This window comes from Engystomops pustulosus, chromosome 10 (assembly GCF_040894005.1).
Source record: "Engystomops pustulosus chromosome 10, aEngPut4.maternal, whole genome shotgun sequence".
In the NCBI taxonomy this organism is placed as follows: domain Eukaryota; kingdom Metazoa; phylum Chordata; class Amphibia; order Anura; family Leptodactylidae; genus Engystomops; species Engystomops pustulosus.
The window spans coordinates 8,332,262-8,354,502 of record NC_092420.1 but is presented as its reverse complement, the minus strand read 5'-3'; the positions used below and the strand labels follow the sequence as shown (position 1 = coordinate 8,354,502).

The following is a 22,241-nucleotide window of genomic DNA, read 5'->3' as shown; positions in this document are numbered from 1 at the left end:
CTCCATGTTTTTTTTTTTTCTTGCCAAAAAAAGGAATTTATGATGATGTTCAAGCAGCTAAATCCTTTCTAATCGAACCATTTCTGCTCTTTGTGCTGCGTTGGCAGTAAACTGATTTGTAATCTGCTGAATTTTTTTTTCTTAGAAATATCTGGATTTTTTTTTTTGACCATTTTTGACTTAGCAAAAATTAAGACGATCGAAAAAAAAAAATTGCGCTCTGATTTTTAATTAATTTATTGTGTGTGTAGTCGGGGGCATCATTCAGCCGTTTCAGCCGTTCCAGCCGCCTCCATTCATAAGCTGCTGAAAGTTGCCCTGGAAAATACTAAATAAAATCTCTGAAAAAAAAAACCTGCACAAATAATAGGCAGTCACGAGACCCCTGAACCCAATCAGAATCCCCTGGTAATGTAAAACTGAAGGTGTTGGCCACAAGCCGTTGAATCCATTTATTGGTGGGATGGGCCCACCAGAGAATCGGAGGATCCTTGTTACCATTGCTCCCCCTTTGTAGCTCGGGCACAAGACAACTCAATGGGCAGATTTACTTACCCGGTCCATTCGCGATCCAGCGGCGCGTTCTCTGCGGTGGATTCGGGTCCGGCCAGGATTCACTAAGGCAGTTCCTCCAACGTCCACCAGGTGGCGCTGCTGCGCTGAAGTTCCCCCGGAATGCACTGATCTTCACCAAGCCGGACCGAGTGAAGGTAAGCGCGAGTCCAGCGACACTTTTTTTTTTTTTCTTTTTAAATCTGCGGTTTTTCCGAATCCGTCCGTTTTTTTTACGGCCACGCCCCCGATTTCCGACGCGGTCACAATCCGATCGCGTGCGCCAAAATCCCGGGGCAATTCAGGGAAAACGGCACAAATCGTAAATATTCAGGTAACACATTGGGAAAACGAGAATCGGCCCTTGGTAAATGACCCCCAGTGTGATTTGGAGGTGGATTTCTCCACTTGGATAACATGAAGAAGTGTCTGACCACTTGGAGATCAACCGATTGGACCCTCAGGAACCAAGATGAGATGTTCCCAGTTTGTGTAGCAGCGCTCCGTCATGTGCACTGGACTATGCCACGTTCAGGCAGGCATTCCCATAGACTGTGATAGGGGTAGCAGCGCACACATGTGGTTTCACCCGTCGGTAAAACAAATTTCCGTAGAATCCATGCCTCTTCAGATGTCCCCCACAGTCCCAGTGCTGTGGTTCTGGACCCCAGTTCTTTTCACTGGATCTATCAATGACCAGTACCTGACCACCAAGGTCAAAGCCCCGGTATCCCTTTACGTGACCTCTGCTCCGCACTCTGTATTCTCCGCCCGGTCCGGCAGATTCAGTTCCTTCCCTGCGTCCAATATTTAGACAAAATCGATGTCGAGGAGAATTATGGCTTCCAGATCAGAATTATTTATTGGGGTTTTTTGTTGGTAATCGTTACATTACATTCAGTAATCGGAACCACTCTCGTTCTTCCTCTGCTTATTCCACATTTCGCTCTCCGCCCCATTGATCCTCGCGTTCCCTCGCTCTCAGTCCCATCCGCAATGACAAAACTCTTCACCGGATCCGCAATAAAAATCAATGATTAAAATGTTGACTTTTAAGCTTTTGATGACCCCCCCCCCCTTTAATGTGTTTCATTTGTTCCCATCAACATGTATCCCGATTTCCTGCGCTGGTTAAGTGCTTTATTCTGAGCTAGTGCCCTGCGCTTTTTGCTTGATGTCGATGTTCTGCTGATGAATCGTGTGTTCAGGTAATGGACGGCGCTCCGAGGGGTTTTTGCATCGAATGCCGCGTTCTGAGCATTAAACCCATAAGTGATGGCGGCCATGTAAAGGATTTCCTGTAAGGGCCCAGTCCTCCGGAGACATCAGCAGGAGCTGTAATGATAGGGCGGCATTATCTGGAGGCTAAAGGTGCCCATCCCCCACCAGGCGAGGAGCCATCTGTAACATTCACTTATAGAAACTGATAACCTCTGGCCTTATCTACTAATAATTTATAGGAAAAACCCTCGTAGTGCACTCGGATTTGTAGTATTCATCAATCGTAATGAAATTTCTCTGGAAGTGGACCTGACACCACCTTATACATGGTCTAAGCCACCACTCCAAGGATTCGGGTACAGTTCTCTCTCGCCACTACTGATCCCGAGCAAACACTGCTATATGCTGTATAGACTGCTGTCAACTGGGTGGTACTAGAAGAGAGCTTGGCACCACCCACATGACCGTAGAGCCGCATTAGTTTACCTGGTGTTTAAACTAATAGTATTAATTTATGATGGAGGATAAAAAGATTTCCAAATCTCCTAGAATTGGTGGACAGCAGGTGGTGGAATGTCCTCTCTATCATGTTGTTGGTGCTCGAAATCATTCAAACCTTTTTGGGCAACTATTTGAAACCTATTGTCCAGGTTGGTTTTAAAAAAAAAAATGTTTAGGTTTTTGGTGATACAAAGAGCAATGACCGTGAACTTTTTTTGGTGGGGCATTTTGGGCTAAACCTGTTGGCTTTGGACTTCCAAGACCCAACCTTGAATGTGATTCGTTCTTCTTCAGAGTTGGGTCGCCATCCGCTCCTTAATTTTCCTTAATGAACGGCTTTCTGAAGGCCCTGCCATGAGACTTTTGGTTTGCTATGGACTATATTTGGTTGGAAGATCCCACCATGATCATAGTCTATATAACCCGTATCATAGATACCAAAATGCTCAGGTGGTGCAACTTTATTGCCTCCATTCTCCTGTCTTTCTGGATCATTGAATTCTGTTGGTCCAGAAGTCCATCTCACGGGAGAAGTTAGAGAGAGTAGGTTTTGGTTAGAGTAATTTTTGGGTGTTTTGGCCTTTGTCTAATTTCCGGGATAGAATTATTTTATGGATATGTTTGGCCTGAACTTCAATTTAACATTGAAGATTCAAGGTTAATGAAGGGCAAAATCATGATGGCAACAGAGTGTAACAGAAGTAGTAGATTGTCTTCTAGAAGTCGGTATGATCTACCTCTGCTTCATGGAGACCAGATCTATCTATGGCATGCAAGGGATTTTGGGTAAATCACAGGGTCTTGAAATATTTGGTGACCCCCAAAACGTGTTCTTGGGTTGCTGGCGTTGCATGTCTACTCCCCTACTCTCCCAGGACTCTCTACACTTCCACTGTGTCTCTTCTCATCAGACGGAGATTGATTTATTCCTTAGATCTGGTTCCTCCAGTTTTGGGCCGGATTCAAGGTGTTTGGAATTAGTGAGTGCGTGTGTCTGTACATATGGGCGCGCATACATCTTCTCTATAAAATCTCAACCAACCATCAAAAAAAAGGCAGACTCCGGACACAATCTGTTCCACAAAAAAAAATCTGGAATGAATTTTTTGATGGTTTCTCGGGACTCTAATTGCCCGTTTCGGCGGCGGCTTTTCTTTGAATAGACTTCTATTTGCTCAACTTTGAAAGTGAAATTTGCTAATGACAGCCATCTGCAGGATAAGCCGCGGGGCAGGGGTGCGATGTGCTGCATGTGATTGAGTGGAGGAGCGTTTCGGTGAGTAATCTCATGGTGGGGGCCGGGACGGATAACCTGCTGACTGCAGCGCTGCGCTCTCTTGGCCTCACGCTGAAGCATGAAGTCATCTCTTTTTGTAGAGCAGATGTGCGACGCTCCAGCCTGGGTGTGTCCCCTACTTACAGCAGATGTTCACTCGGAGCCTAAAGCCGTTCAAAAATTTCCATTTTTGATTTTCAATTTCTGTTTTTTCCAGTTTTAAAGGGAATCTACCACCAGCATGAAGGACTGTATGCAAATGAGCTTGAAGGGCTCTAGGCTCCATAGGTGTTAATGTAGCCTGGAGCCCCTCAAGCTCATTTGCATACAGTCCTTCATCCTGGTGGTAGATGTCCTTTAAGAATTTTTTTGTATTTCTAGTAAAATCCTTAAAGCCGTGACCCATCTAATAGCTTCAGTCTGGAAATACAACGTTATTACCGAAATATTTGTAAGTGACCCAAATCTACTGCAGGGCGAGTAGTTTTCACTTCCAAATCACCTTTTATGGTCATTAATTTATAAAATGAATAACACGTAATATGTTTTATACAGGCGGTCCCCTACTTAAGGACACCCGACTTACAGACAACCCATAGTTACAGACGGGCCCCTCTGCCCACTGTGACCTCTGGTGAAGCTCTCTTGATGCTTTACTATAGTCCCAGACTGCAATGATCAGCTGTAAGATGTCTGTAATGAAGCTTTATTGATAATTCTTGGTCCAATTACACCAAAAATTTTGAAACTCCAATTGTCACTGGGGCAAAAGAAAAAAAAATTGTCTAGAACTTCCATTATAAAATATACAGTTTCGACTTACATACAAATTCAACTTAAGAACAAACCTCCAGACCCTATCTTGTATGTAACCCGGGGACTGCCTGTACTTTATTTGATACACAAAAGCAAAAAGTGTGTGATTAAATAAATAAAACTTTTAAAAGTTTAGATTTTTTTTTCTTTAAGATTTTTTTTTTTTAACCAAACCCTTTATTTATAGATATAATTAATAAAATCAAAGTAAAATTGAAAAAACTTTTTACATTTTTTAATGTAGTTTTTTTGAAATTTTTTTAATATCGCATAATCATTTAGAATAAATATATTTAAATTTGAAAATAAATAAAAGTTTGTGCCCCTTCCGCATACTCCTGGGTGTATTTTGCGCCCCTTCCGCATACTCCTGGGTGTATTTTGCGCCCCTTCCGCACACTCCTGGGGGTATTTTGCGCCCCTTCCGCATACTCCTGGGGGTATTTTGCGCCCCTTCCGCATACTCCTGGGTGCATTTTGCGCCCCTTCCGCATACTCCTGGGGGTATTTTGCACTCCTTCCGCATACTCCTGGGTGCATTTTGCGCCCCTTCCGCATACTCCTGGGTGCATTTTGCGCCCCTTCCGCATACTCCTGGGTGTATTTTGCGCCCCTTCCGCATACTCCTGGGTGTATTTTGCGCCCCTTCCGCATACTCCTGGGTGTATTTTGCGCCCCTTCCGCACACTCCTGGGTGTATTTTGCGCCCCTTCCGCATACTCCTGGGTGTATTTTGCGCCCCTTCCGCATACTCCTGGGTGTATTTTGCGCCCCTTCCGCATACTCCTGGGTGTATTTTGCGCCCCTTCCGCATACTCCTGGGTGTATTTTGCGCCCCTTCCGCATACTCCTGGGTGTATTTTGCGCCCCTTCCGCACACTCCTGGGTGTATTTTGCGCCCCTTCCGCACACTCCTGGGTGTATTTTGCGCCCCTTCCGCATACTCCTGGCTGTATTTTGCGCCCTTTCCGCATACTCCTGGGTGTATTTTGCGCCCCTTCCGCATACTCCTGGGTGTATTTTGCGCCCCTTCCGCATACTCCTGGGTGTATTTTGCACCCCTTCCGCATACTCCTGGGTGTATTTTGCGCCCCTTCCGCATACTCCTGGGTGTATTTTGCGCCCCTTCCGCATACTCCTGGGGGTATTTTGCGCCCCTTCCGCATACTCCTGGGGGTATTTTGCACCCCTTCCGCATACTCCTGGGGGTATTTTGCACTCCTTCCGCATACTCCTGGGGGTATTTTGCACCCCTTCTGCACACTCCTGGGGGTATTTTGCACCCCTTCCGCACACTCCTGGGTGTATTTTGCGCCCCTTCCGCACACTCCTGGGTGTATTTTGCGCCCCTTCCGCATACTCCTGGGTGTATTTTGCGCCCCTTCCGCATACTCCTGGCTGTATTTTGCGCCCTTTCCGCATACTCCTGGGTGTATTTTGCGCCCCTTCCGCATACTCCTGGGTGTATTTTGCACCCCCTTCCGCATACTCCTGGGTGTATTTTGCGCCCCTTCCGCATACTCCTGGGTGTATTTTGCGCCCCTTCCGCATACTCCTGGGTGTATTTTGCGCCCCTTCCGCATACTCCTGGGTGTATTTTGCGCCCCTTCCGCATACTCCTGGCTGTATTTTGCGCCCCTTCCGCATACTCCTGGCTGTATTTTGCGCCCCTTCCGCACACTCCTGGGGGGATTTTGTGCCCCTTCCGCATACTCCTGGGGGTATTTTGCGCCCCTTCCGCATACTCCTGGGGGTATTTTGCACCCCTTCCGCATACTCCTGGGGGTATTTTGCGCCCCTTCCGCATACTCCTGGGGGTATTTTGCACCCCTTCCGCATACTCCTGGGGGTATTTTGCACCCCTTCCGCATACTCCTGGCTGTATTTTGCGCCCCTTCCGCATACTCCTGGGTGTATTTTGCGCCCCTTCCGCATACTCCTGGGTGTATCTTGCGCCCCTTCTGCATACTCCTGGGTGTATCTTGCGCCCCTTCCGCATACTCCTGGGGGTATCTTGCGCCCCTTCCGCATACTCCTGGGTGTATCTTGCGCCCCTTCCGCATACTCCTGGGTGTATCTTGAGCCTCTGTGGCTGGTTACAGTGTAATTAGTGGACGGCTTCTCTCTGCCGGCTTTGGCTTGTGTTGCAGTCTGCTCACGAGTGTGAGATGCTCTGCAGGCCGCTCTCGTTCCTGTGTTAATCCGCCCGCGTTAATGTGTCAGGGAGGGCAATCCCTGGGCGCAAAATACTCCTGGCTGTATTTTGCGCCCCTTCCGCATACTCCTGGATGTATCTTGCGCCCCTTCCGCATACTCCTGGGTGTATCTTGCGCCCCTTCCGCATACTCCTGGGTGTATCTTGCGCCCCTTCCGCATACTCCTGGGTGTATCTTGCGCCCCTTCCGCATACTCCTGGGTGTATCTTGCGCCCCTTCCGCATACTCCTGGGTGTATCTTGCGCCCCTTCCGCATACTCCTGGGTGTATCTTGCGCCCCTTCCGCATACTCCTGGGTGTATCTTGCGCCCCTTCTGCATACTCCTGGGTGTATCTTGCGCCCCTTCCGCATACTCCTGGGTGTATCTTGCGCCCCTTCCGCATACTCCTGGCTGTATTTTGCGCCCCTTCCGCATACTCCTGGATGTATCTTGCGCCCCTTCCGCATACTCCTGGGTGTATCTTGCGCCCCTTCTGCATACTCCTGGGTGTATCTTGCGCCCCTTCCGCATACTCCTGGGTGTATCTTGCGCCCCTTCCGCATACTCCTGGGTGTATCTTGCGCCCCTTCCGCATACTCCTGGGTGTATCTTGCGCCCCTTCTGCATACTCCTGGGTGTATCTTGCGCCCCTTCCGCATACTCCTGGGTGTATATTGCGCCCCTTCCGCATACTCCTGGGTGTATCTTGCGCCCCTTCCGCATACTCCTGGGTGTATCTTGCGCCCCTTCCGCATACTCCTGGGTGTATCTTGCGCCCCTTCCGCATACTCCTGGGTGTATCTTGAGCCTCTGTGGCTGGTTACAGTGTGATTAGTGGACGGCTTCTCTCTGCCGGCTTTGGCTTGTGTTGCAGTCTGCTCACGAGTGTGAGATGCTCTGCAGGCCGCTCTCGTTCCTGTGTTAATCCGCCCGCGTTAATGTGTCAGGGAGGGCAATCCCTGGGCGCAAAATACTCCTGGCTGTATTTTGCGCCCCTTCCGCATACTCCTGGATGTATCTTGCACCCCTTCCGCATACTCCTGGGTGTATTTTGCGCCCCTTCCGCACACTCCTGGGTGTATTTTGCGCCCCTTCCGCATACTCCTGGATGTATCTTGCGCCCCTTCCGCATACTCCTGGGTGTATTTTGCGCCCCTTCCGCATACTCCTGGGTGTATTTTGCGCCCCTTCCGCATACTCCTGGGTGTATTTTGCACCCCTTCCGCACACTCCTGGCTGTATCTTGCGCCCCTTCCGCATACTCCTGGGTGTATCTTGCGCCCCTTCCGCATACTCCTGGGTGTATCTTGCGCCCCTTCCGCATACTCCTGGCTGTATTTTGCACCCCTTACGCATACTCCTGGGTGTATTTTGCGCCCCTTCCGCATACTCCTGGGTGTATCTTGCGCCCCTTCCGCATACTCCTGGGTGTATTTTGCGCCCCTTCCGCATACTCCTGGGTGTATTTTGCGCCCCTTCCGCATACTCCTGGGTGTATCTTGCGCCCCTTCCGCATACTCCTGGGTGTATTTTGCACCCCTTCCGCATACTCCTGGGTGTATCTTGCGCCCCTTCTGCATACTCCTGGGTGTATCTTGCGCCCCTTCCGCATACTCCTGGGTGTATCTTGCGCCCCTTCCGCATACTCCTGGGTGTATCTTGAGCCTCTGTGGCTGGTTACAGTGTGATTAGTGGACGGCTTCTCTCTGCCGGCTTTGGCTTGTGTTGCAGTCTGCTCACGAGTGTGAGATGCTCTGCAGGCCGCTCTCGTTCCTGTGTTAATCCGCCCGCGTTAATGTGTCAGGGAGGGCAATCCCTGGGTTCTTGTTGGGAGGGAATGTAATCTCGTTTGTGCCGCAGCCGATGCGGCGGGAAGCGGCGGCTCCGGGATTCGTTTTGACCTGGTGGCCCGCTCTGGTCTCCCTGTAAGTAATTCACGGCATCATTATCTCCGAATTACGGCTTGTCACCGCGTAATATGACGGGATGAGAGGGGCTCAGGCATTGGAAAATGATATTGACAGCCCAGCAATCAACAAGTTAAATGGCCAAGTCCAGAAACGGGAGGCGGGAGGAGGTTGTGGCCTCAGACTCATCTGAAATACTAATGGGGGAAGAACCTGAGAGCGGCGCTGACTCGGCGCATACTAAATACTTTGTGTCCCGCTGCTGCTCCTCTGTCTCTGGGTTGACGTCATGCAGAATATTTGATGGTGAAGACTGATGTGAGTGGTCCCCACATAGTCCCACCAGTCCTTGTCCCCTATAGTATAAAGATCCATTAGATCTGTCACCTCCAGAGCTGCACTCAAAATTCTGCTGCATTCCCGTTAGCTCAGTTACATATCAGGGCAGGTAGTCTTATCTTCTCTAATCACATCCAAAGATGTCTCTTTAACTTAAGGTTTACTTAAAGGGGTCCTCCAGGCTAAGATTGTTGCGGGGACTCAATAGATTGACCTTTTTTTTTTTTTTTTAATGCCGTACCATCAAAGTTAGAAATTCTAAATAAAGTTAAAAACATTTTATTGTGTGAAATTACAAAGTATTTGTACAACCTTATTGGCAATTTGTGATAAGACACAATACTGTGCTAGGATTGTTGGGGGTCCAGCACGCTCACAACAGGGTACAGACAGCGCCATTTTCTGTGTAGTGGCTGAACCAAGTCATTGCGGTGTAGCTCACATTAGTTTAAATAAAAGCTGATCTGCAGTTACCTGGTCTGACCACAGCACAATGAGCGGCGCTGTCTGCTTCCAGTTTCATTCTCTGTGTATCAGATGTTGGGGGTGCTGGGTGTTAGACCCCTTTTAACATCATATTGACGACCTCTTCTATGGTCATGTTTAGCTCCGGGACCCCCCTCTAACTTCCCACTATGTGCAGACACTGAACAAGCAGGGGGCGACTCTTTATAAGTATTTTCTTTACTGTTCTGCATTAAGTAAAGATTTGGACAATGCACATATGGCAACAGAAAGGATGAGCAGTGCTCCAGAGCGCCCCCCGCTGGAGATGGCATCATCTTTATTCATCTAAATCTGGTTCTGGTAAAGCTAGATGACAAATATATCGGTGTAGACTGTTGTATAGAACTTATAGCAGCAGGACGGAGAAGGATTATCCTCCAGGGATGTGATGGTAACAAAAATGTAACATTTTGGGGTAGCGCCCCCCCTCCGTCTCCTTATCCATAAGCTCCTGGATTTGGTTGTTCCTCGCGAGGTGCAGAAATGACTATTAAGTAGCCGGACGGCTGTAGACTCAGATGTATTCAGGAGATCGCGGGGTCCCAAATGAGACTTGTCAGAGTACAAATTGAAAATGCCAATTTCACTTAGAATGGCGCCACGCGTTTCACAGCTAAATCCCAGCGCCGGCCCCGCGCACACACAGGCTACACAGATACAGACAGTGATGGCCGCCCCATATGCGGCATGAAGTGCGGTGTATCCACTACTCTCCTCATCCCCCCAGCAGTAAATATAGAGAGACGCGCGGGGGGCCGGGGGGCTCATCTCTATACAGTGACTCATCCTCCATCAAGTAAATGATAGCCCCCTCCATCCATGGAGTGACAAACACAAGGTCAAAGGGGACGCTGCCTGAGAAGTGATGTCATCCGGTGACATCACTCCACATATTTCTTCTACTAACGAGATTGACCTCCTCGTGCGCTGACATCGCGTCACATAATTCTTCTTCCTGCCACATTTTCTTCCTTTGATTCTCCTGTGTCTTATCTTTTAAAGGAGAACCCACACTATGCCGTTCATAGAAGGGGAGGAGCCTGACACAATCACATGTATCCAATCACATGTATCCATTCCATGCAGATTGTTCCTACACCACTAGGGGGCAGTCATGCCAGTGCGGCTGTTGTTACGCAGAGATACATTGTTATGTTCCTCCTCATTGTCAGTCTTTACTGTAGTTTTATCATTCTATTCCTGAGCCGGTGATGTCCATGTGCAATGGTCTGGACTCTCTGATGATCCAAGTGATAAATAATCCTGAGATGTATCCAGATTTTCACTTTTTGCTACTTTTTGCTTACGTCTTGTTGCTATGTTTCTTCTTGCAGTACAACTACGAAGGGAACGACGTCAGCGATCTGCCCGTCAATCTCTCCGTCGTCTGGAATGGGAATTTCGTCATCGATAACCCACAGAACATCCAAGGTGAGGACCACCCCCTGTGGCCCCCCATCTGTTCGATTCTTGCTCTGAGCGTCTCATATACGTGTTATTAGATTTTGTCTGACACACTCGACCCCGAGTTGTAATACATCGCTAATTAGTGAGGCCGTGTCATTAATTCATTAATGAGCGCAGCGTGTGGAAATATTGACTCTCCGCTTTGTTCTGCAGCCCACCTCTACAAGTGCTCAGCCCTGCGGGAGAGCTGCGGACTCTGCCTGAAATCTGATCCCCATTTCGAGTGTGGGTGGTGCGTCACCGAGAAGAAATGCACCCTGCGCCAGAACTGTCCCATGTACGAAAGCCCTTGGATGCATGTGAATACCCCCCAGAGCCGCTGCACCGACCCCAAAATCACCAAGGTAAGTCACTTTATAGTAACCCTATGTACAAGAATATAACTACTATAATACTGCCCCCTATGTACAGGAATATAACTACTATAATACTGCCTCCTATGTACAGGAATATAACTACTATAATACTGCCCCCTATGTACAAGAATATAACTACTATAATACTGCCCCCTATGTACAGGAATATAACTACTATAATACTGCCTCCTATGTACAGGAATATAACTACTATAATACTGCCCCCTATGTACAAGAATATAACTACTATAATACTGCCCCCTATGTACAGGAATATAACTACTATAATACTGCCCCCTATATACAAGAATATAACTACTATAATACTGCCCCCTATGTACAGGAATATAACTACTATAATACTGCCCCCTATATACAAGAATATAACTACTATAATACTGCCCCCTATGTACAGGAATATAACTACTATAATACTGCCCCCTATGTACAAGAATATAACTACTATAATACTGCCCCCTATGTACAGGAATATAACTACTATAATACTGCCCCCTATGTACAAGAATATAACTACTATAATACTGCCCCCTATGTACAGGAATATAACTACTATAATACTGCCCCCTATGTACAAGAATATAACTACTATAATACTGCCCCTTATGTACAGGAATACAACTACTACAATACTGCCCCCTATGTACAGGAATATAATTACTATAATACTGCCCCCTATGTACAGGAATACAACTACTACAATACTGCCCCCTATGTACAGGAATATAATTACTATAATACTGCCCCCTATGTACAAGAATATAACTACTATAATACTGCCCCCTATGTACAAGAATATAACTACTATAATACTGCCCCCTATGTACAAGAATATAACTACTATAATACTGGAATAATACTGCCCCCTATGTACAGGAATATAACTACTATAATACTGCCCCCTATGTACAAGAATATAACTACTATAATACTGCCCCTATGTACAAGAATATAACTACTATAATACTGCCCCCTATGTACAGGGATATAACCACTATAATACTGCCCCCTATGTACAAGAATATAACTACTATAATACTGCCCCCTATGTACAGGAATATAACTACTATAATACTGCCCCCTATGCACAGGAATATAACTACTATAATACTGCCCCCTATGTACAAGAATATAACTACTATAATACTGCTCCCTATGTACAAGAATATAACTACTATAATACTGCCCCCTATGTACAGGAATATAACTACTATAATACTGCCCCCTATGTACAGGAATATAACTACTATAGTACTGCCCCCTATGTACAGGATATAACTACTATAATACTGCCCCCTATGTACAGGAATATAACTACTATAATACTGCCCCCTATGTACAGGAATATAACTACTATAGTACTGCCCCCTATGTACAGGATATAACTACTATAATACTGCCCCCTATGTACAAGAATATAACTACTATAATACTGCCCCCTATGTACAGGAATATAACTACTATAATACTGCCCCCCTGTGTACAGGAATATAACTACTATAATACTGCCCCCTATGTACAGGAATATAACTACTATAATACTGCCTCCTATGTACAGGAATATAACTACTATAATACTGCCCCCCTGTGTACAGGAATATAACTACTATAATACTGCCCCATATGTACAAGAATATAACTACTATAATACTGCCCCCTATGTACAAGAATATAACTACTATAATACTGCCCCCTATGTACAGGAATATAACTACTATAATACTGCCCCCTATGTACAAGAATATAACTACTATAATACTGCCTCCTATGTACAGGAATATAACTACTATAATACTGACCCCTATGTACAGGAATATAACTACTATAATACTGACCCCTATGTACAAGAATATAACTACTATAATACTGCCCCTATGTACAGGAATATAACTACTATAATACTGCCCCCTATGTACAAGAATATAACTACTATAATACTACCCCCTATGTACAGGAATATAACTACTATAATACTGCCCCCTATGTACAAGAATATAACTACTATAATACTGCCCCCTATGTACAAGAATATAACTACTATAATACTGCCCCCTATGTACAAGAATATAACTACTATAATACTGCCCCCTATGTACAAGAATATAACTACTATAATACTACCCCCTATGTACAGGAATATAACTACTATAATACTGCTCCCTATGTACAGGAATATAACTACTATAATACTGCCCCCTATGTACAAGAATATTAAACATACCCTGTCCTTGGTGTGTGGAGCAGTGGTGTATAGTACGGTATATCTTGGGATATATTCTGGGGTTATACAAGGACATCAGTAAATGTCTTTGCTCTTCCTCTGTGTGTGGTCAGGGCTGATAAGTGAATAATTCGGATGCTGTGGGTCCCTATAATCGGCACATTTGGGATTGGCTGACCTGGGAGCCTCGGCCTCTGTGTAGTATTTGTGAGGGATGAATCAGACAGGAATGAGATGAGACTCTGAGCAGAGATCTCTGCTTTTGCCTCTCGCTGCTGAGATCAATGGCTGCCGCCGTCCTGTGATCCTCCGCCTTCACCTCGCGCTTCTGCATATCTGACGCTGAAGACAGTTTTATTTTTCAGACGAGATGTTTGTTGTTTTATTTAAAAGTTCCCCTGTGAAACCAATTAAGGGAGAAGCAGGGAGGAGGCGGAGGAGGAAGGGTGAGATGCTCTGCATGAGAACATGGCTGTGGTACCAGAGGCTGAAGGGGCAGGTGAGGAGGGAGATGGAGCTGCACCCGCAGTGCCCCCTATAAGCCGCCCTCACTGCTTCTCTCTATGTACAGGCAAAATCCATCCTGATAAACCAGGGACATTACTCATAGATCCAGGCACCGGGACTGTGGGATCTTGTGTATATAAATATTCTTTAATTACGCTAATGAGCCAGAGGAGCTCATGGGGGTGTTACCAGAGCCCCTCCGTGCTGCAGATTCACATTCCATTACACTGTGCAGGAGCACTTTCCCCTCCCACTGTGTGAGATTACTTCAGGCAGAGGGAGGGGGGAGACAGAAGTGAAGCTACAACATGGAAAGGATCTGGTAACACCTACACGATCCCTTCTGGCTTATTAGCATAATTCTGAATGTTGATTTTTAGAAGGGAGGAGGCCATGGATAACAAATATAAGAAGATACCACAGTCCCGGTGCCTGGATGTATGAGTAATGTCCCTGGTTTATCAGGATGGATTTTGTTGGTAGATTTCCTTTAAGTTGGTGAAAATGATCACCACTCCTGCTCCCTACTCTTGTGCTCCCTATATTTCTGTACTCGCCTCGGTTCTGTAGGTTCCCTCACCTATGACAGCCCATACGCTTCCAATTCTTAGCACTTGAATTCAGTTCCTGTAACATGGTGAGACTGGAACGGGGGGAAGCGATTAGAGAGCGCACCCCTGACTTCCTGACTCTACTAATGGATATCTGTACGGTAAGCGGATTGTCCTCCCGGTAATGACCGCTCTGGGACGCCGCTCGGCAGCCGGGTGATGCACTCAGAAAAACGTAAAACATAAAATAAAGGGCGATGCGGACGTTCATAAATCGCCCTTCCTTCTTCCCGCTCCTAACTGCAAATCGGTAACGAGACCCATAATTCCAGGGAATGAGATTGTGCGGCCGGCGCAGGGAGACATTCATTCCATTTAGTGCCGGCAGGTGTGTGTCGAGTGATGGGCCGCTCCGGAGGCCGGGAGAAGCTGCTGTGAAATCTCCCATAATTAGCTTGTTATTGGTTCTGCCGGACCACCGCCCCTCCCCCCGCTCATCAGTCATAGTACCACACCGGTCCTACTCCATGCCCTAAATATGTCACATCAGACTGCAGGAGATGGGCCCCCAACGTACAGCAGCCCCCGCAACACAACAGCCTCGAAGGGCTGAAACCAGAGAGCAATAGTCAGTCTTGTACCACACAGCTCCTGTAAAAACAATCATCCGGGGCGTCACCTCCTGACTCAGGACCTCATGGAGAAAACACTCCACGTAACACAGCCGTGGGCAGGGGGGCACCAGGACTGCGGGGGCTACACCCCATGGGATATATAGGTGCTCAGAATCCTGACACATTGTATCTATTCAGAAGGTTACACTTACACATTGTATCAGAACCTGAAGACAAGATCAATATTTACTGAATGTGTCCAATACTCCAGAACCTGGTGACTTGTGCTGCAGTAATGAAATCTCTCTCTTGTTATAATAAGTTTCTTATTTGTATTTTCTCTTCTCTTAAAGTTGTTTCCTGAGACGGGACCAAGACAGGGAGGAACGCGCCTGACGATCACCGGGGAGAACCTGGGCCTGAGATTCGAGGACATCCGCTTTGGCGTGCGAGTGGGACAGGTCATGTGTGTCCCCATAGAGAGCGAGTACATCAGCGCCGAGCAGTACGTGCATTATAGGCAGACAATTGTGGCTGATAACAGAGAGATAAAGGCAGGACTGACCGTTTATTCTTTATCTAGGATTGTCTGTGAGATCGGAGAGGCCAAAATAATGCCGCCCCGCGATGTCACTGTTGAGGTTTGCATAAGGGATTGTTCCAAGGAGTACATGACCACAGCACCCAAATCCTTCACCTTTGTGGTAAGTCGCCTCCAGCAACTGGACCCTAGTGTTCAGTGGATACACATCCTGTATTATACCCCAGAGCTGCACTCACTATTCTGCTGCTGGTGCAGTCACTGTGTACATACATGACATTACTTATCCTGTACTGATCCTGAGTTACATCCTGTATTATACCCCAGAGCTGCACTCACTATTCTACTGCTGGTGCAGTCACTGTGTACATACATGACATTACTTATCCTGTACTGATCCTGAGTTACATCCTGTATTATACTCGGGGGCTGCACTCACTATTCTGCTGCTGGTGCAGTCACTGTGTACATACATGACATTACTTATCCTGTACTGATCCTGAGTTACATCCTGTATTATACCCCAGAGCTGCACTCACTATTCTACTGCTGGTGCAGTCACTGTGTACATACATGACATTACTTATCCTGTACTGATCCTGAGTTACATCCTGTATTATACCCCAGAGCTGCACTCACTATTCTGCTGCTGGTGCAGTCACTGTGTACATACATGACATTACTTATCCTGTACTGATCCTGAGTTACATCCTGTATTATACTCGGGGGCTGCACTCACTATTCTGCTGCTGGTGCAGTCACTGTGTACATACATGACATTACTTATCCTGTACTGATCCTGAGTTACATCCTGTATTATACCCCAGAGCTGCACTCACTATTCTGCTGCTGGTGCAGTCACTGTGTACATACATGACATTACTTATCCTGTACTGATCCTGAGTTACATCCTGTATTATACCCCAGAGCTGCACTCACTATTCTGCTGCTGGTGCAGTCACTGTGTACATACATGACATTACTTATCCTGTACTGATCCTGAGTTACATCCTGTATTATACTCCAGAGCTGCACTCACTATTCTGCTGCTGGTGCAGTCACTGTGTACATACATGACATTACTTATCCTGTACTGATCCTGAGTTACATCCTGTATTATACTCCAGAGCTGCACTCACTATTCTGCTGCTGGTGCAGTCACTGTGTACATACATGACATTACTTATCCTGTACTGATCCTGAGTTACATCCTGTATTATACCCCAGAGCTGCACTCACTATTCTGCTGCTGGTGCAGTCACTGTGTACATACATGACATTACTTATCCTGTACTGATCCTGAGTTACCTCCTGTATTATACTCCAGAGCTGTACTTCTCTCATAAATAATTTTACACTTTCTGTATTGGTAGAGCCCACATTTCTATCGGGTGACCCCGGCCCGTGGACCCCTGTCTGGTGGCACATGGATAACCATAGAGGGCAGTAACCTGAATGCTGGCAGCAATGTGTCTGTGGACATCGGAGGACGACCCTGCGCCTTCTCCTGGTATGTTTATTAGAAAAGCTGAAGAGCAGTTAAAGGGGAATTTACAGGGTCAGAATAATGCAGCTGCTTTCTTATAGTGCGCCCCACCAGTGTACAGGTTATTTCTGGTATTGCACCTCAAACATTCTCTGCAGTGGATCTGAGCTGCTCTGTGATTCTGCCCCCATTTTTATACATGACACTTTTTTCGTGACTTGGACACCCAACATTATGGTCATGGATCAGTGGCCCACTAGTAACTATTCACAGCTGAGGGTATGTTACAGTGTGTCATGCCTGAACATTTCCCTGGTTGATACTTCTGACTGTATCAGGCCAGTAGATGGTCTCAGGTCTCGGATGAGTCTCCTCCTGCCATGATCCCGGCTGGCGTCTCCCATGTCTTATGAAATGCAGATCAGCGGAGAGCGTCGGTGTCCACTGCAGGACAATTCTGTGCTGGAGAAGCCATTGAGACTCCTCAGGAGCCGCGCAGAGAGCAGCACATTGTGACTTACAGACGTGGGTTTATGTGAGCGCCCCGGCTTCCCTCTGCTGCCGCTCTCTTCCATAGGATTTCGAGTGCATAATTTCTAGATTAGGAATGATAATAGAGCGGGTCTTTAAATATTTTCCTGTGGTAATTGCTGGTTATCAGCTCTAATAGCTGCTGTTTGCAGGGTGAGCGGGTGACGCCGGCTTCTAGTGCAGCACAAGCTTATGTTACAGCTGCTGCCGAGGAAGAAGGATGCCACTGCCCGGCTACCCACCTCCCGCACCCTGCCCTGCTACCATGCTCTCGTGTATTGCCCGGCTCCCCTCCTCCTGTGTACTGCCCGGCTCCCCTCCTCCTGTGTACTGCCCGGCTCCCCTCCTCCCGTGTACTGCCCGGCTCCCCTCCTCCCGTGTACTGCCCGGCTACCCACCTCCCATGTATTGACTTCTACCTTTCCATGTACTGCCACTATCACCCCCATCCATCTACCTGCGTGTCGCCCCTTCCCATCTCCCATGTCCCTCCTTTTCCTTTATAAATTATATGAACATCCTACTGAGATGCAAAGTGAGAAGAAGGGATCAGTGTGACTGTTGGGAGTTGTAGTAGTCGGTGGTGGAATGAGGGGCATGCAGGCAGCTTTTATGCAGTAGATGATGCTAGTACTACAATGTGATCAGGGATGAATCTCGCTCTGTTTGGTCGCTGACCTTCATCCATCCATAGGAGAACTGCAAAGGAAATTCGCTGTAAAACCCCTCAGGGGCTGAACTCTGTGAGCACCGAGATCCAGATCCACATCAACCGAGCGGCGCTGCTCAACCCGACAGTCAAGTATAACTATACAGAGGACCCTACAGTGCAGAAGATGGAGCCGGAGTGGAGCATCACCAGGTAATGTCCCTCTGCCTGTGTATTACATTGCTGTCTCTATGTCCGGCCTTATACTTCATTGGTCGCTGTCGTCTCTTGCAGTGGTGGGACACCCCTCACCGTCACTGGAGTCAACCTGGCCACCATCAGGGAACCGAAGATACGTGCAAAGTATGGTGAAGCGGAGCGAGAGAATGTAAGCATCGGATCTAAAGTCGAGCAGATCAGTGGCCAATACTTTTCTACATTTTAGAGAAAGGGGGGACATGTCTGGGGGGTCTCTTCTTGTGTTGCTGTGCCCAGTGGTCTTGGTTATTAAGGTCCTGACTATTGGTTGTCTTCTCTTCTTATATGTTTCTGACATGTTATTGTCTTCTCCTTCCAGAACTGCACCGTCTACAACGATACCACCATGGTATGCCTGGCCCCTTCCGTTGAAAACCCTTTGAGGTCTCCCCCAGAGAATGGAGACCGCCCAGATGAGATCGGTTTCATCATGGACAATGTCCAGTCCCTCCTTGTTGTGAACACAACTTCCTTCATCTACTACCCGGATCCAGTCTTTGAGCCTCTGAGTCCTTCTGGAAACCTGGAACTGAAGCCCAGCTCTCCGCTCATCATCAAGGTCAGTGCCTTATGGATATTGCTGGGGGGGTCTACTATACGAGACCATTCATGGGCTCTAAACCTACTCCTGTCTCCTATAGGGTCGGAATATTCTTCCAGCCGTCCCTGGAAATTTCCGCCTGAACTACACTGTGTTAATTGGAGACACTCCCTGTGCTCTCACCGTCTCTGAAACACAGCTCCTGTGCGAGTCTCCTAACCTCACCGGTCAACACAAAGTGACAGTAAGTCCACCTGCGCCCCCTTAATTTTTAAAGAATTTTCCATGTTCCTTTCCAAGAGGTTAAAAGTTTCTTTCTTCACTCTTCTCAGATCAAAGTTGGAGGGTTTGAGTATTCCCCCGGCACTTTGCAGATCTATTCCGACAGTCTCCTGACCTTGCCGGCCATCATAGGCATCGGAGGAGGTGGTGGGCTCCTGCTGCTCATCATCATCATTGTCCTCATCGCCTACAAGCGCAAGTCGAGAGACGCGGATCGTACCCTGAAGCGTCTCCAGCTGCAGATGGACAATCTGGAGTCACGGGTGGCCCTGGAGTGCAAGGAAGGTAAATATGGCAGGAGCATGGAGATGAGAAGATTTAGGTGACATATGGTCCAAACGTGTCCTTCAAACGTCCTCAGATCTTTTCACATCCTGTAATGATGTTCCAAGACTTGATGTCTCTTCCTTGAGCAGATGTCCCATTTTATTATAAGTTGTCTAACGATGCAGCGCTGTCCCTTTAGTCGTGTGCCTTCTGCAGATCCCATTAATCTCTCCATGAAGTCATCCTGCGCCATCTTCTCCTGGCCCACGTTTGATATCTGGCCTCATTTTGATGTCGGTAGGTTGTTAGATGGTAACAACATCCAGAATCAAAGCCCGTTCCTCCGGGAGGCTGCCGGCTGGGGAGAGGGGAGGGGGGCTACCGTATACTAATAGGGGGGAGTTAAATCCTAGCTTCCATTTATATCTCGCCATCTTCTGAGGTGGACCATAGAAAAGAGAGAATCAAGGGAAGAGGGTGAGACACCCAGGTGTCTCATTATATGGAGGAAACTGGGACGAGGAAGTCTGCAAAAACTTGCCGAAGGCGATTTAATTGCCCATTATTTGCGCAAGGAACCGAATGCGGTGTCACAAGGCGGCCGACTGCCGCGGGGCTAGAATTAGGGGGCGAGAGGTTGGCGGTACAAAGGAGGCGAAGAAACGAGTCCTATATGTGAGCTCCCCTATATACTCCATAGAGGGAGCAGGGAGGCCGCGCCAGGGACCATCAGCACTAATATCCTACAGCTGCCAGATAAAAGAGCCGGCTTTTAATTAAGCGCGTCGGTATCTCCGCCGTCCGATGCCTTTGAGTCGCTCCGCGGACAGATTAGAGATCTCCGCTCGCCCGCTCTCCTCCTCCCTTCCCCGCACCTTTATAAGAATCTGACAGCTCGGAAAGTTCCTCTCTCAGCGCTGCCACAGAGATTTAATTGAATTCCTTTCACTGATTTGTGTCTCATGAAGCTCATCCCTCCTGCGCTCCTCCAGGGGGCGCCACCAGTGCCGGAGACGGCTGGGCGCTAGACATTGTGTCTGACACCTCTGTTCTCCAGGATGAGGAGACCTGTGACGCTGCAGCGCTGAGGGGCGGCTTGTACCGAAATATATAACCAGAGGAGCTGGAAGAACCAGACATTAGCTCCGGTGCATTTCATACTTGTATGTCGTTAGTAGCAGCAGGACTGTGAGATATGCATTTAGATTCCAGCATTGTAGCTTCTCCAAGTGCACTGCGGGAGTGTCCTCACACTGCTGTGCCCTCTGCAGCCAGTGCTGGGTATTATCCCTGGAGCGATGTATCATCACACCTATATTATTAGTTGCTGCAGGACTGTGAAAAATAAATTAATATTCCTGGATTGTACTAGGGGAGTGTCCTCACACTGCTGTGCTCTTAGCTCCCTGCATTGGGCAGCTCCACAGCCCCGCCGTTCTGAGTAAATGCTGTTGGAGGCTTCTGTTTGAGTACTACAGCATGTGCTCAGAGGGGAGGGACTCTAAGATACTTCAATGCAAAGAGCCAAGAGCACAGCAGTGTGAGCTGGAGGCAGGTCCTCCTGAATGGTAAGATGGGAGAGTGATGGGACTTAGTATCTTGTGTGTTCAGGGTTCTGGGACAGTTGGGTGATGTGTAGGTGATATACAGTAGTCACCCAGCTTTTCCAGAAACTGATCTAGATATCAGACTTGAAAGGAAGAACTGATGTGGTGTGAGGATGGATTCCTCCTGCATTGTTCTGATCCATACAGGGATAGCAGAACCCGGACCTTACACTGATGTTTCTCTTCTTGTCTCGTAGCCTTCGCTGAGCTGCAGACGGACATCCACGAGCTGACCAACGACCTGGACGGTGCCGGGATCCCGTTCCTGGACTACCGCACGTACGCCATGCGAGTTCTGTTCCCTGGCATCGAGGACCACCCTGTGCTGAAAGAGATGGAGGTAGGGGGCTGTTGTGCGGCTGCTGTTTTGTTCCTTTGTGTGGTGAGCGGCAGGCGTCAGAGGAACGCTCAGAACACATTTTTCGCTTGGCTTTGTTACAGGGAGGCGCATTGTTCGCGGATCTAAATTGGGCAGCGGGATGAAATTTCCCGCTCATTATGGCGCTATTGTTGTCATGAAAAGCCACTGTACAGAATTTTCTGGATTGTGCTCGTGCAAAGGGTTAACCTGTTGTTTCGGGGGACGGGATGCGCTGGATATCACACCTGGCAGCGCCGCTTTGATTTCTGTGGATTGGGCTTTGTCCTGTAATGTGGTGTGTTATCCGGCTGTAGAACTACAAGTCCCAGCATGCCTCATCCCCTGGTCTTAAAGCCGATATAACACAACACTGCTTCGAAACCGAGGGGAGCAGAAGCGGGAGCCTGGAAAGCTAGAAGGGGGTTGGTTATGTGACATTTTGGGGAGCAATGTCAGTGGCCGGAGTGTAGGTGCAGCCTTTGCTGGGATTTGATGGACATTAGGGAAGGGTTTAATGATCCAATAGAAACAGAGCTAAGCCTCATGTGCAGTACCACACACAACCTGCACATAGGTGTGGCGCTGTTATTGACAAAGAACTTCTTTTAAAAGGATCCGGAGCATAACAGGGAGTTAGTATTTTCCTCCTGCCGCATGTCAGTGAACGG

General features: G+C 47.7%; 1 protein-coding gene across 4 annotated transcripts in view; it reads left to right on the top strand.

Annotated features, from left to right (window-relative positions):
* PLXNA1 (plexin A1) overlaps window positions 1–22,241 on the top strand; it is a 249,533-nt gene that overhangs the window by 206,143 nt on the left and 21,149 nt on the right. For all 4 annotated transcript variants that reach the window (XM_072126988.1, XM_072126986.1, XM_072126987.1 and 1 more), the window contains 11 exons: window positions 10,651–10,747; window positions 10,937–11,127; window positions 15,404–15,555; window positions 15,634–15,754; window positions 16,965–17,101; window positions 18,303–18,470; window positions 18,552–18,645; window positions 18,835–19,074; window positions 19,157–19,300; window positions 19,389–19,623; window positions 21,410–21,552. In XM_072126988.1, coding sequence (XP_071983089.1) covers window positions 10,651–10,747; window positions 10,937–11,127; window positions 15,404–15,555; window positions 15,634–15,754; window positions 16,965–17,101; window positions 18,303–18,470; window positions 18,552–18,645; window positions 18,835–19,074; window positions 19,157–19,300; window positions 19,389–19,623; window positions 21,410–21,552 — 1,722 coding nt within the window. The remainder of the gene's footprint in view (window positions 1–10,650; window positions 10,748–10,936; window positions 11,128–15,403; window positions 15,556–15,633; window positions 15,755–16,964; window positions 17,102–18,302; window positions 18,471–18,551; window positions 18,646–18,834; window positions 19,075–19,156; window positions 19,301–19,388; window positions 19,624–21,409; window positions 21,553–22,241) is intronic.